General features: G+C 41.1%; 2 protein-coding genes across 8 annotated transcripts in view; one reads left to right on the top strand and one right to left on the bottom strand.

The window, feature by feature from the left end:
* CLDN10 (claudin 10) overlaps positions 1-3,585 on the top strand; it is an 88,980-nt gene extending 85,395 nt beyond the window's left edge. For both annotated transcript variants that reach the window (XM_006191422.3, XM_006191421.3), the window contains exons 4-5: positions 2,401-2,508; positions 3,081-3,585. In XM_006191422.3, the coding sequence (XP_006191484.1) occupies positions 2,401-2,508; positions 3,081-3,204 (232 nt within the window). In that variant the 3' untranslated portion in view covers positions 3,205-3,585. The remainder of the gene's footprint in view (positions 1-2,400; positions 2,509-3,080) is intronic.
* A 1,897-nt stretch (positions 3,586-5,482) lies between these two features.
* Positions 5,483-14,954, bottom strand: part of DZIP1 (DAZ interacting zinc finger protein 1) — a 47,991-nt gene continuing 38,519 nt past the window's right edge. For 5 of the 6 annotated variants that reach the window (XM_032496764.1, XM_032496766.1, XM_032496765.1 and 2 more), the window contains 7 exons: positions 13,886-14,048; positions 13,459-13,588; positions 12,858-12,911; positions 11,198-11,391; positions 9,885-10,015; positions 8,116-8,290; positions 5,483-6,562 (listed from right to left, as the gene is read on the bottom strand). In XM_032496764.1, coding sequence (XP_032352655.1) covers positions 6,486-6,562; positions 8,116-8,290; positions 9,885-10,015; positions 11,198-11,391; positions 12,858-12,911; positions 13,459-13,588; positions 13,886-14,048 — 924 coding nt within the window. In that variant the 3' untranslated portion in view covers positions 5,483-6,485. Of the gene's footprint in view, positions 6,563-8,115; positions 8,291-9,884; positions 10,016-11,197; positions 11,392-11,415; positions 12,695-12,857; positions 12,912-13,458; positions 13,589-13,885; positions 14,049-14,954 lie in introns of those variants that run through there. The other variant, XM_032496769.1, reaches the window with a different exon arrangement.

Raw genomic sequence — 14,954 nt, 5'->3', positions numbered from 1 at the left:
TTTATTTGTATAATCTCATTCAAATATACAAGAAGGGCTGATTGTGGAAATCCAGGATATCCTTTTCAGATGTGTAACACGATATGTGATGAAGAAATCTATAAAACAACCAGTTTAACACTCTGGATCCACCCAGCTCTTTTCTTTTCATCGGTGCACTTCTCTCTTTGGTGCTCTTTGGAGCTGTCTTTTTTGGTGCAGACTGAAGGGGTTTTCCCTCCACTTACACCAACCAACTTCTGCATCTGCCGGTGCCTCTGATGGGAGCAGCTGGAGGAGTTTCTCAGTCCCCAGAGCCTGATCGGTGCTGCAGTGCAGGATGAGGAGCTCACAGCTGTTCCGTGCTTCAGCTAGCACCTTGATTTCCCGGGAGAGGCAACACAGGCATGAGAAAAGGAGGGATCCCAGGGCAGCGTGTATCGTGTCTGTCTCCCCTTCCCAACTGCAGATGAAGGCTGTGAAATTATCTTGACAGCCAGATCTGGAAATGGGCAGGTGGACCACAAGGCCCTCATCTTGTGTAAATGTTGCTTCCTCTTCCCACTCGCTAGGGCCACGCTGTCTTACCACCACTTCTGCGACTCACACCACACTGGGAAGCCTGCCCCTGCCTGGAGGGGAGTTCACACATAGCGACATGGCACGTAGCATGAGGTGAAGGACGGGCCCAGGCCGCTCACGCCGGCTGCTGTGCATGTGGCTGTGATGCCCAAGCCTGGCCTGCTCCTGCACCCTGTTCCATGGGGACAGGCTGCGCTGGCCCCATCCTTTCCCTTCTTACTCTCACCTCTTCCTTTCCTTCCTCAGCCCCTCTCTGGAGTCTGTGTCATCTAAACAGATCCATCCCTCTCTGACTTCAGCGGCGTTAGGTGGGGAATGGTGTCCATCAGTTTCTGCCTTGTGATGGAGGTCTGTGGGCTAAAAAAGACTGAGAATCAATTCTTTATTTAAAAAAAAAAAAATCCTGTCCTTCAGGAAAAGGATAGGCAGACGTGAGAACACACAGCTCCTGAGATTTTAGTAGAATTTTCTCATTCCTTGTTTGTTTCTCTGAAACATTATATATACATACATACATATATACATAAACACACACACACTTAAAAGGATTTCCTCCAGCCCTCTGCTGTAAGTGATTTCCTTTGTTATTCTCAGTAGTGTGATTTGTACCTTTCTAGCATGACCTCTCCAGGGCTGGGCGGTCTCTCTTGGATCTGTTCTGATCACCCGTAGAGTCCTGTGGCCTGGCGTCTGGAAGGTGCTTCATATCACTAAGCGATAGTTGTTTTTTTATTCACCTCCCACTAGATTGTAGTAAGAAGCAAAAAGAGGCTGTATCTGTCACTGATCTTTCATGGACACTTTAGAAGAGGAAAAAAAAATTTTTTTTCTCTACTCTCCTAGGTTCTCTGTTGGGGTCCTATACATTAGACTGAAAAAAGACATTAATAAGAGAAAAACAGTTTATTAGCATGTGCATCACACATACACGAGGGAGTGCCCAGTGATGTGTAACTCACAGGACTGGCTAGAATTTGAACTTGAACTCATCTTAACCCCCCAAAAAGAACAACGTTAGAGAAGTGACAAGACAAAGAAAAAGGACTTTGAGCTTCCAGGGGCAAAAACTATGGGAAGGCAGATAATGAGGGAATCAACGGAAGATAAGAGTCAGTGAAGTTTGTTACATGGATTTCTCTGGTGTCATTTGTGGTCTGATCATGATGGACAGTGTCTCCGGGAATAAACTTCTGTCCTTCCTGGTAGAGAGTGAAAGCGGGGACAGCTTTGCAAATTCATGTCCTGCTTTTAGGCAAATGGAGTGGGGAGGACAGAGCTTTTCTTGTATCTGCTTCTTCTCAGTTGCCTTCAGCTCAAAATAATCCTTATGCCTATGTGGTGTGGTTGGGGGTAACATGTTGTGACGCCTTTCAGCACCTTGCACGTGATTGCATGCAGCGGGTGCTTGATAAAAACGTTTACTGAATTGAACTGCAATGAAAGCAGAGGCAGCTGTCCTTTTTCTAACTGGAGTCTGTCTAAATAATTTGCTCCGTGCAACAGAATAAATAGATAGCTTTGTGAGCTTCGGCAGAGCCCAGAGGAAAGTTGCTGGCTGAGCCAGGAGTTCCCAGCTTCTGCTGACTGCTTCTGCTTTGCTTGCTGGGATCCCTTCATCTTCCTTTCGGAATGTGGGGAAGATATAGTCAAGTGATAGCTATAAAAACCCTTTGAGAAAATGTTTAAAGCATTATACAGATAGAGATGTTCAGACGACCTGTACAAGCGCCAACAGCAAAAATGTGTTATGCGCATTCAGTAAGTGTTGGCTAGTAGTGTTAAATGCTGTTTTCTCCCCAAATAAGTAAGCCCTAATACTTGTGCAATACTTCCTCACAGGTATGAATTAGGAGCTGCTCTGTTTATTGGATGGGCAGGAGCCTCACTCTGCATAATTGGTGGTGTCATATTTTGCTTTTCAATATCTGACAACAGCAAAACACCCAGGTATGGAAAAGAGACAAAAATGACCTGTTAAAAAGTCTAATAGTATTCTAAATTGTTACCTGTAGGACAAATTATAGATAGTTCACATGATTCTTAGTAACTTCAGAAACCTAGAATTGGGAAAGGTTAGGGATATATAGTAAATATAATAGTTAAGTATAGCACATTTTATATTGAATATTATATTATTGTATTATATTGTATTATATTATATTAGGTCTAACTCTGGGGGCATATTCTTCACTTTGGTCTCGTAATTTTCACAAAGGCAGAAATTACTGATAAAGGTCACTATGGTCTCCTAGGTTCCAGGAAGATGAGTTTTAAAATAATAGCTTTGAAGAAGAGTAACCGGACAGATAAGCCATTTCTTCTGCAGATTCTCTTGATCACACCAGCTGTTCGGAAATGACATTGATGCAGTTCTTGAAGCGAGAGAGAAGAGGGAAGAAAGTGAACAGGAATCAGGGAAAGACAAACTTAGCGATGACAGAAATAGGGGGAAAGTGGTTTCTTCCCGTTTTTGTTTGCCCTCCATATAAGAGACCCTATGAAACTGTTTTGCCTTTCAGAATGGGATACACGTACAATGGGGCCACGTCTGTCATGTCTTCTCGGACAAAGTATCCTGGCAGAGAAGGAGACTTTAAAACCACAAACCCTTCAAAACAGTTTGATAAAAATGCTTACGTCTGAAAAGAGCACAGCCACAAGCTGTGTCTTGAGCTCGTGACAAACGTGAACTGTTCACAAAATGATCCCGAGGTTCTCCTATAATTAACACTCAAACTACTTTTCAAATATGAATTTGAAGAATTTGTTGATTATTTGGATGTAAATGTCCTGACCTAGTTACATACTAATCGTTTTCTGTTGTGGCTTTCTTTAAAAAAATAAACAGGCTATTTACAGAATTTGTATATATTTCATACATCCAAAAAACCTGTAATGTATTTAGCACCAAAGATTCCAAAAGTATTCATAATGTCATCTTCTTAATCATTCAGACCTTGCAGTCTTTGCCCCTGTTTTTTATGTTTCTTTTCCTTCATATATTAAACAGAAGGTATAGACGGAGTGGTGTCTTGTAAACAGTATGGGGGAGATCTAACATTCTTCTTCGAGATGTTTGGGTTGAACGGACACGTTCCTGGCTGTATAGAGCTGACTTCTAGTTTCTCACACCTGTCTGTCACCACCATCCTCCTCAACAACTACTCAAGGAAGGGCTAACGGGGCCAAGACGCTGTTGCCCATTGCCTGGCTCGTCCGCCTTAAATACCTGCTCAGCTTTCTCTGATACAGAAAGTAGGTTCTGGGGTGGGGAATCAGCAAAAGCCAAGCGAGAGATGCTGATTGTGGCTGCCTTCAGAGCCAGCAGAGGCAGGCCTGGAGCCGTGTGGTGCCTGCCTCACTTATTACAGCTGCGTCCGGCGTGTTGCTCAGGTCCTGTGTGTGGAACTAAGTGGTAATGGAGAGTTTACGCATTTTTCAAGACATGTAAGATGCTGCATTGACCTCTGAACAGACAGTGTTTTATTTCTAGAGCTGGCTGTCTTACCGCATGTCCATAAGGGCAGTGGTTACCTCCATGTGCGGGTGCCTGGCGCTGTTCCAGACACTACATGCTCCCTGACTCACTCCACCCTCACAACGCCTGTGAGGAGAGCACTGTTAGGGTCCTGAATCGGCAGAGGAGCACATGAAAGCAGAGTTTAAGTAACTTGCCACAGCGAGTGACAAAACCAGGACTTTGAACTGAGGCAGTCTAGGGTGAAATATACAGTTTCAAGCCTTGGGTAAGAACTGGCATCTGTGTCATCTGTGAGTCAGACACTTTCCAATACTAACCGTGGCATGGGTGACCGTAACATTTTCCTGAAGCGTGAAAGGCTTAAAGAGGAAAATCACATTGTTTAGAGGTGCTCAATGGAAAGAAAAGGAAACGAACAGGTTTGTTACATATGTATAATATATATACACTAGACTATAATACTTGAATACCGTTCCCAGGGATACAAATGAATTGGAAGCCATGGAGGGAGGTTAGGTGTTACAGGCCAGTGTAGGGGCAGGCCTTTGTGAGTGTGTTTAAGACCATTTTTTATACTTCAGAGCTGTACTGGTGAAGGTGATGTTTCGACTGTACTGAACTATTCCAGGTCCTGCAGAATTTAGGGAGAGGAAGGGTGAAAGCACAGAAAAGCTCTTTCAGGAGCCAGAAACACATTAGCTATGCATCAGTAACAGGGAGTTGAAGGTGATGGCCAAGAGGAAAATGGACAAACGAATTCTGGTCCAATCTAAAAATGGACTAGACGTGGCCTTTATGACACAGATGCACTGACTTCATTTAAATGCTGGATTTACTTAGCGGAAGTTCATCACTTTTTCCCAACCCTTTCTGTTCAGGAATGAAGACGTGGAGACCCAGAACTTGGATCTGAGACCCAGTTTAAAGCCTGCTCATGCTACTTTCTAGTTGTATGGCCTTTGGCAAGTTATTGTGTAACCCTCAGTTTATCACATCTTTAAGATGAAGATTATAATTACTACACTTCAAATTTGTTCTAATTAAATGAACTAATAATGCATGTTAAAAAAATAAGCTCAGGAAACTCAGCAGATCTCTTTGGAATAAGTGACGGAGTGAACACAGGCGCCTATGTGCCCTCTTAGGTGTTTTGTAGGTTGCTTATCTCTGTCCTACTACAGTGAAAATTTGATTCAGCACATTTGTTAGAGCTTTTAGAAACTTATACAGAAAGCGAGCACATTTACATAAGCTGGTCTTTGTTGGAAGTTTTTAAAAGAGTGACAGTGGCCCACAAGTGAAAAGCTGGGGCAGAAACATAAAAAATTGTTCTAACTTTAAGTCAGCAAACATGGCATAGCTACCGAGACAAGCTACAAGCCCCTAATGAGATAAGTCTAACTCAGAAATCAGCTCGAATAACTCAGCCACAGTCACAAGGATGTAATGGAGGGCTTTACTTGAAAGGTTGACAAAATGAAGAGAGATCCAAAACCCAACAAACCATTTAGTTAAAATGTTACTTTTTTTGGAAACAGAGTACACATAGTACCACAAAGTATAAAAAATGCAAAAAACAGTTTATATGAACTTTGACTGTTGAAAATGTCACTGTTAAGAATAGAACTAAATTAGTTTTGAGGTATTTTATAATATGGTTGGGCATTTTAAAAAAAGTGAAAAAAACTACAGACACATACAAATTTAGTATTGACTTGATCTGTTCTACTCAAATTCCAATAAATTAATTGACATTTAAAATTGCTACATTTTATTCATAAAATATCCAAGGTCAAGGTTATGCTGCAGAAATAGTACAGATCTGAAGTAATTGTTTAATAGTAACAAACAACATGCTTGCAATGGCTCAAAGTGGCACAGGGTAAAGGTGCTTCTGGAAAGTGTAGTTAACATGGGCCTAGCTACATTTTTGTAACTCTAAACTTACTTCTATGTGAAAAATAAGCAGTCTACACTTGGTATTTCACTAATTCTACTAATTCAATTCTACGGATACTAACAGAATTTTATAATAAAACACTTCCAATGTGATAATGTACATGGGAAAGATATTTAAAAAAGTTTTAATTCAAACCAAAACCTGCTGTAAGTTTTTTTTTTTTTAAATTCACTTAAATATTAGTTGAAAAAAATACACTTAAATACTAGAGTACCGTTCTAAAGAAAAAACTTTTATGACTTCAATGACACGTCATTTTTAAAAGCAGCAGCAGTCTTAAACACCTTTATATGCTTCAAAATACTGTTGACAGTTTGTTTTTCAATACTGCATTAGGTGCCATTAAAGAGACTCTTGTTCCTTCAGAACCAGCTTCCTTGTTATTGTGGGAAATACTGTCAGGCAGGAGCATTGGAGTCCTGTAGGCTGAGGACTGAAATACTGCTGGCGTCTGCTAGGACCTCCTGACGTGTGGGATGACAGTTACACGTCTGAAGAGTCACTCCAATCAGTCACGGTGACTAAGCTGCTTTTCAGTGTGCTTGATTCATCCTGAAGTCCTGTGGAGAAAGAGAGGAGGGAGGGAGGGGAGGCCCCAGTGATTAAACAAGCACCTTGTCCAGCCCATAAAAATCCATAACTTCACACTGCAATTTGTCACTGAGTGTCTGAGTCTGCTCGCCACCCCACCTCCAGCTCCCACAGGAGACAGTGCCGGAGGCAGGAAACAACCTGGCCACAGGATGGCCACGTCTCTAGGGCAGCCTCGCAGGGCCCTTGTAAGGAAGCTTCCTCCCGGCCTCTCTTTCCCGGCATTCAGTACAGGGCCTGGAGGCTGACAGCGGTAAAGAGAGGAGGACGAAATTAACAATCCAAGGAGGGACTAGGTGGTAAAGACAGATTTTCTAGGATAGATGAGGTTAAATATGAAGTTAGTTCAAAAGTGCCTTGAGCCACCACTGAAATAGTACAGTGCAGAGAATTCCACTTGAGAGTGTCTCTAGAAGTATTTCCTTTGAGGGGCCTGGGGTCACGGAATTGCAGGAGGAAGGAAATGTACTCAAGGTGTCCTCTTGGTCCTGTGCCCTTACAGAGTCGCTGTAACATAAAAATGTCTTTTGGTTTTTCAACGATTAGGATTGATCTTCAGACGCTGCACAGAAAACTTACAATGGTGACAGAAGGTCAGTGTTATGAATGACATGTTGGTGGAGAGAAGAGGCCAAGTAAAGGGTAGAGGCAGCAACGGCTTATCTTACAAAGGGGGGAGTGCAGCAGGAGATCCTGCTGCAAACCGAAAGAGCAAATGTAGAGATGTGCATGCATTCATTTAAAATTACAGAAAGGGGAACAAAAGTACTGAAGAAGGGGCATGAGTGGTGCAGGGAATGGGGAAAAGAGCCAAATCCTCATCTGTCTTAGCAGGACATTGACAGGTCACGTCTAAAGCTGATGAGTCTAGAAATAGGGGTCTGAGCCCAGTTACTCAGAGGCACGGCTCATGAGATGCACTGATGCAGAACTGCTGAGAGGAGGCACTGCGGGGGTTGGGCGTGGCATGGAGAAGAGTCACTTTGAGTAAAAGAACACAAATGACATTTCCTGGTTTTTAAAATTAAATGGATTGAGAGTTACTGGACTTATTATCCAGACTCTAGACTGCGTGGATAGGTACAAATGCAGTGAATGGTTTCATGTCATTTATCCCACTGGCTCCAATGCTAAAAACGAAACGAAACCTTCCTTAGAAGAAAATCAAGAAAAAATTTACTATGTAAACAGATGAATACCAGGAAGTTGGTCAGGGAAAATGGCCTCATTTAGGTATAGATCAGAAATTTAAATTTCTATGAGGCATCTGTATAAAGTGAGTATTTGTATGGGCATTTTCAAAAAATGTATTTTAAAAATTTAAAAACTAAAAATTAGACCTAAAGTTAAATTTTTTTAATTAGTAAATATATAGAAAGAAGTAAATTGCTTGCATTCAGTCCATATTAGAATAATATAACATTCTTTGTTATGCCCACAGAGTGTTTTTTGTCTGATGATATGTTAGCATAGTTTAATTAGATACTTAAAAAGGCTTCTACTAGACACCAAAGGAGCGAACCTTCTCCCTTTGGCCCTTTCAGGTTAGTTGCACCCCAGGCACTTGGCACTTGAATAGAATTTGATTCCTTCTTCACAGGTGGGGGTTCCCTCTGTTCTCTCTCGATTCTTCTCCCCAAAGATTTTTCTTCCTCTAAGGATGATATGTCCCAGTCGTCGTCATCCACATCTGCACACTGAAAAAAAAAAAAAACACGTGGAGGATAATGAATGTTTCTTAAAGAAACTGCATGTTCGAGCCCCTCAATCACTTTGTTGGCCAGACTGAGCCACCGACACACATGATAAGAAGTCGGGAGCCTCAGAAGATCCCCTATCTGGTCATCTCTGGAGGGCAGTGACATGGAAATCTGTGCTGTGAAAGTGGAGAGAACCATGTTTATTGTCTGTTTCATTGCATGGAAATGTTACGTTTCCTACTCATCAATCACGAATTTAGAACATTCTGTAAACACTACGCTGCAGAACTCAAGTCAGGGTGCCCCCCAAGGAGGAGCTAGGCCGGCTCTGGGGCTCCTACCTTTGTGATAACAGGACATTTAACTGCAGGACACATCACATAGGCCCTGCAGAACCGGCCCCGGACCAAAGGCACGCTTGTTTCTCCGGCGGCCTTTCTGAGTAGGACGCGTCGGCGCGCTCTCCATGACGTCACTTCCTCTCATTTCTAGGTTGTGTAACACAGGTGGTGCTAACTTACAAAAGTAATGTGAGGAAAGCTCTGGATTCCTTAGGTGAACAGGGGAAGAATTACGTCTGCTCTAAGTGAAAAAGAGCAACTACACTGGAAGACCCGGTAAACACAGACGAGCCGCGCGGGGACTGACCCCACGGAAACCCTTCTGGCGTCCAGGTGCCGGAGCCGCCGGAATGTGCGGCCTCGCCTCCATCAGGCTCAGAGGAGCGCGGCCCTGTCCTCCGCTCGCTCAGTCTCCCTGAAGCATTTCTCCTGTGACTCTGGCTCCCAAAGTGGGGGTAAACCCCGGAAAGCCCCTACTTCCAGGTCACCTACAGTAGCAGAAAGGTCCCCGGACTCAGACCCGAAGGCCCCAGGTTCTGGTCAGCCACAAGTGACCGTGAATAAACTACCTAATGTCTGCAAAAGTCAAATGATGCATGGGACAGGATTCTGAAAACCTGTAAAACTTGGTAAGTGTATGATGTGTTATTACCAGTTATCCTTCCAATACCTCTGATTCTCTGTGGAATGGGAAGAAACAATACTGAAAACAAGGTAAAAATCCCAACCTCTACTATTCTAAAATAATTATGAGAAGGAAAAGACAGGCTGGACTAACAAACTAACTCGTAAATTAAATGTAGTAAGTGTCGGTTTACTGATTTAAGTGTTGCTGGGCTAACTCGTAAATCTGAAGTTTAGTCAGATAACAAGCTAACTCTTAAATCCAAGCTCAACAAGTGTCAGTAACATGATCTGTTCCTACTAGATAAGTTCCAGTGTACTGATTCCTTGCTTTTGCTGTTCGTGCCTTATTGGCTAATAACCCCAAGCTTGTAATTAGCTCTATAAAACCTCATACACACGTCTTGGAGGTGCTCAGGGATTTGGAGCAGAAGCCCCTCTGAGCCTGCCGGTGTAATACATCTGAGTACTCCAACCCTCCGAGTGGTGCTTGTTTCTTGGCTAGCCTGTCGTTTCTGTAACAATTATACTTGTTTTACATTTCACTATAAAAAATACAACTATTAAAGTGTATTCATTAAAAGATGATTTGTCTGTGTATGTTTAGCAAGTAAAAGTGATTTCACCTTTAGATCTTCTTTTAGTTCTTTTTTGAGGAATGCCTCAGCAACATTAATCCCACCAACTGGCTTATTCACATTTTTGTGATTTGAAACCGTCTTTTCAACTTTTCCAGTTAATGTTTTAATGGAGGTTCCTGTAGGACCAATAGAAAATAGGTGAAGTTAAAAAAATTAATATCTATCTTCAGTTCCAAAATAACCTTACAAACAATTTGAGAGTCTAGGCTTTGCAAGTAATTATACGTTGTTAAATTTAAGTCAACTGATGTATTTTGGGGGTTAAAAAGGTTACATTAAACACTTAGAATCCCTTTTAAAAAAATCATAGTCCGCTAGACTAGAAGAATACAATTTTTATTTTAAATCAAGGAAGGATGGTCTCATTCAGGTACATGGTCAGAAACTTTATAATTCTAGTGAAGGAGCCTACAGAATAGTATATTCATACAGTATTTAAAAATCAATTATTTTTAAATGAGTAGTTATATTTTACATAATTATATAAATACATGGTATATACAAATTATACACAGTAAATTACATCTGATATGCTTAAATATATAATTTTTAAACTGCATTAAACAGAATTTCTTTTTTTTTTTTTTTAATGACCCTTTAGCTTCAGTTCTCTTCAGCAAATTATCAGCAGTTATAAACTTGGACCTTTTGTTTCTTTAGGATTGCCCCATCTCCAAAATGCAGCACTGTGTAGTAGAACAGCTGTTCTCACAGTGACCCGGTGTTAGGGGTTGAATTGTGTCCCAAATGCCTATGTTTAAGTCCTTCCCCAAGTACTTCAGAATGTGACCTGATTTGGAGAAAGGACCTTTAAAGAGGTAATCAAGTTACGATGAGGTCACCAGGTCCTTACAAACACGGGAAATTTGGACACAGATGCACACACAGAGGGAAGTTGATGTGATGAGGTGGAGGGAGAAGACAGCCATCTACAAGCCAAGGACAGAAGCACAGAGCAGACCCTTTCCTCACAGCCCTCAAAGGAACCAACCTTGCCACCTTGATTTTGGCCTTCCAGCTCCTGTGAGACAAGCCACTCAGTGCGTGGTTCTCTGTTATAGCAGCCCTTGTATTTGTTACTAATACATCCAGGCCTCCCCAACTCCTTCCTCTCCTCCCATCTGAACATCAATGACTTGCCAAGTCCTGTCTGTTTTCCTCAGGCAGCAGGAGCTTTTTGGATTAACCTCCTCCTTTCCTGAGCACTTTCTCAGCTCCCAGTCCCAGTGCTTGGTGTCCCCAGTTGAGAATCACTGTCCTAAACAAAATTTGAGAGATTTTCAATGATAAAAGCTTACCTGTGGGCTTGGGAGAAATGTCAGAGTCCTCTATTTCACTTCCCTCGGTCCAGTCAGTGTCACTTTTGGTGGTGCTCTTTCCCAGGCTACTCTTGTTGCTTTTAGACGACTGCACAGGAAGTAAGTCTGGGGACGCATATGCCCGGATGAGGTCGTCATCATCCAGCTCTTCCTCTGAACTAAAGGGAGGGGTCCTACACAAATCAAAACCGAAACAAGGGGCACTGTTTCCATGTTTCAGGAGTCACAGACAATATGCCCCTTAAAGTGGTGGGAACTTTCTCAGGGAGCATCACAAACGACTGTGTGGCCATGGAACAAGACAGCGGCCAGGTCCAGGACTTAGGCAAAAGGCTAAAAAGTCACTTCAAATCCAGACCTGCCAATCACGTGGTGTATTTACCAAAATGGACTGAAGTGATGACATTACTCCTCTAAACCCAAATTTGTATATTCTTTAAAAAAAATTTTATTTACTTATTTATTTGTTTGTTTATTTATTTTGAAGTACAGTCAGTTACAATGTGTCAATTTCTGGTGTACAGCACAGTGTCCCAGTCATGCATATCAAATTTGTACATTCTTAATATTGGTTTTCACACACTTAAGAAAAACATTTTGCAGGGGAAGAAAAATTTCTGCAATAAAATACACCGTCTTTTAAAATAGTGTCATTACTTACAGCTTACCTTTACACTGCACCCTACCAAGTACTTTTACATAAGTACACAATCTCATTTGTACTATCACATGAATTATCACCCTATATTTTAAAGTGAAACAAATTCAGATTTGTATTCATTCATTTAAAAAATATTCATTGAGCACCTAAATTCCAGACAGTGTTCAGTTACACTACATCCCGTGAAATAGGCTCTTCCTATGAGATTATGTACATGAAAAGTGGTTTTGAAGGGTGAATTATTATTTATAGTCTCTACTATATTATATACTGCCTCTACTACATATACGTAATGCCTTAATGAAGATATAAAGCATCATTTCCAGAATAAGCCAATGATGAAATTCAATTATTATAAAATTAGTTTTACTCATAACAACAGTAATATACCTACAGTTTATTGAGTAGCCACAAGTGCCAAGCACTGAGGCCAAGCCCTTTTCATATGTTCTCATTTCATCTATAGAATTATCCTGTGAAAAAGGCAGCAGCATCCTGTATTGCAGATAAGAAAACTGAGGCTTAAAACAGGTAAGCAACTGAACTGGTGGCATAGTTAACAAATGATTGAGCTGGGAATCTTAGTATCCTTAGAGAGCCTAAGAGAGTAAAGTCTGGGGCCATTATCAACTTCCACACTAAAATAGCATCTGACTGCACTATCATGGGTCCAGCAACATCATGCATTTAATTTATCATGCTTATTGAAAATTATTGGACATGGGGACAGGGAGGAGGGTGGGTAACAGAAATGACTCAGGCCTTACTTGTTTATGGAGGCCACATGGGATAAATGCTGTTGACTTAGGTAATATCTGATAAAGAAACAAAGATGTCACACAGGAATCACAAATTAAATATTACGTGTAGTAACTATGGATCCAGTGAACCACAGTGAGCATACTCATTTAGAATGAAAGAATTGTTCAATGAAAAGAATTTTTTAAAATCACCACCAGCTGCTCTCTCAGTACTCACGCAATGGTTGAGGACTTTCTGGGAAAATGATCTTCCATGATATTTTTCTTAACTCTAAAAACAATAGAAAAATATTTCCAGCATGAGTAAATAACAGAATTTAAAATAAATATCTATGAATTTGCTTTATTAGAGAGTGAGCAGCAGCTAATGGAGACAGGGAGGCATTCCAAGTGTGATTCTCTGTTGGATCAAACATTGCTGTGGGCTGAATGCTTGTCCCCCTAAAATTCGTATGTTGAAGCCCTAATCCCTAGTGTAATGGTATCTGGAGATGGGGTGATTAGGTTTAGATGAGGTCATGGGGGTGAGGCCCACATGAAGGAATTAGGGTCCTAGTAGGAAGAGGAAGAGAGACCAAGGCATGCGCTGTCTCTGCATTGTGAGGGCACAGCAGGAAGGGGGTTGGTCTGCCCCAAAAGAGAAGTTTCACCAGAACCTGACTGTGCTGGCACCCTGACCTTGGACTTCCATCCTCCAGAGGTGTTAGAAAACAAATTTCTATTGTTAAAGCCACCCAGTCTATGGTATTTTGTTACGGAAGCCCAAGCTGACTGAGACAAACATCAATAAAAAAAGATTCAAGGTTGAAAATACTCACTTTGGAACAGATGTCTTATCAGTAAAAACAGGTCTTTGTCTAATCAACTGTCTGCTTTTGGGAGGAAGGTGTACTGCTTTGGGTATTTCTCCAGTTGAAAGGGTATCCACTTGAGAAGCATTGTACCTATCTGGAATAGCAGTGTCACTCATGAGTCTCCAGGGCATGAAAAGCAAAAGAAAACACTACAACACTGTCTACAGTGGCACTGAAATGAACAAGCCCAGCCAATCTCTGGGGACTAGAGTCCTCACTACAGGAGCTTTTTAATGTAAAAACAAAATTTGAGACCCAGCATTTAATTGTTCAAATAGTAATAGAGTTGATAATTAAGTGTCGAAGTTTGTGAACCATTTAAAATTATGAAACAGTTGTTCTGTTTCACTCCCGTCTGCAGAAATGACATGGCAGTTGGTAACAGACTTACCTGCAGTTAGTAGTGTTCTTTCCTCAATTTTACAGCTGACCTGATGTTCAAGGAATTTGCGAATCTGCTGAATGTTGGGTATTTGTTTTTCTCGCTCATGTCTTGCTGATTCCACGGTTCTTAGCACTCTATTCAAGCGATCACTTGGAATACCGCGTATATCCTAAAGGAATAAAATGTTGAGTTAATCAGTGATTCTGGGTTGTTTTTCATTTCATGGATGTTTGTCAGCATTAACTGTGCCAATAGAATATGATACCACAAACTATTGCTAAAGAAACAATAAGTATCAGTCTTACAGACAAAATCACAAAGGGAAGTGACACAAAATACTACATAGTGTATGATTCCACTCAAATGAGGTTCAAGAACAAACGAAACTAAGTCAAAATATCCATTAGCTCTGGTTGGGGAGTAATAGGTGATACTAACTAAGGAAAGCAAAAGAGAGTCTTCTAGGGTATTGGAAATGATGGGTCTCTTAATCTGGGTGGTGGTTACAGATCATACACACACACAAATATCTATCTATACACATATGTATACACACATACAAACAGATACACACAAATGCAGGTACACATGTATATACATGTATACACATGTATACACGCAGATCAGTGTATATACACACACCTGAATACACAGATCCACACACACACATATACACACAGACCAGCATACACAAACATGCTATACACATGCACACACACAAACACACATGCATTGCATTACATAATGCACACATGCATATGTGTATACCATGCATGCACATGTGTCCATACTTCTGCAAACACAGACACATGCACATGTGATATGCGTACACATAAACACACATATAAGTATATAAATTCAGGCTGTCCAATTAAGTTTGTGTATTTTATGTGTGCAATGAAAACTAAAAAGCAGAGAGTATATGTAACATGATCATGATGGACTGGAACTACTAAATCTGGCAGCAGGATGAAATACAGTTCATTCACCCATTCATCTAATCAGTGTTGCTTAAGTGCTGATTTTGTAATAGGCAATAATGTGGAGTTAACATCAAGATGTAAGCAACCCTGCA

This window comes from Camelus ferus, chromosome 14 (assembly GCF_009834535.1).
Source record: "Camelus ferus isolate YT-003-E chromosome 14, BCGSAC_Cfer_1.0, whole genome shotgun sequence".
NCBI classification, from domain to species: domain Eukaryota; kingdom Metazoa; phylum Chordata; class Mammalia; order Artiodactyla; family Camelidae; genus Camelus; species Camelus ferus.
This window is presented reverse-complemented; position numbering and strand designations above follow the sequence as displayed.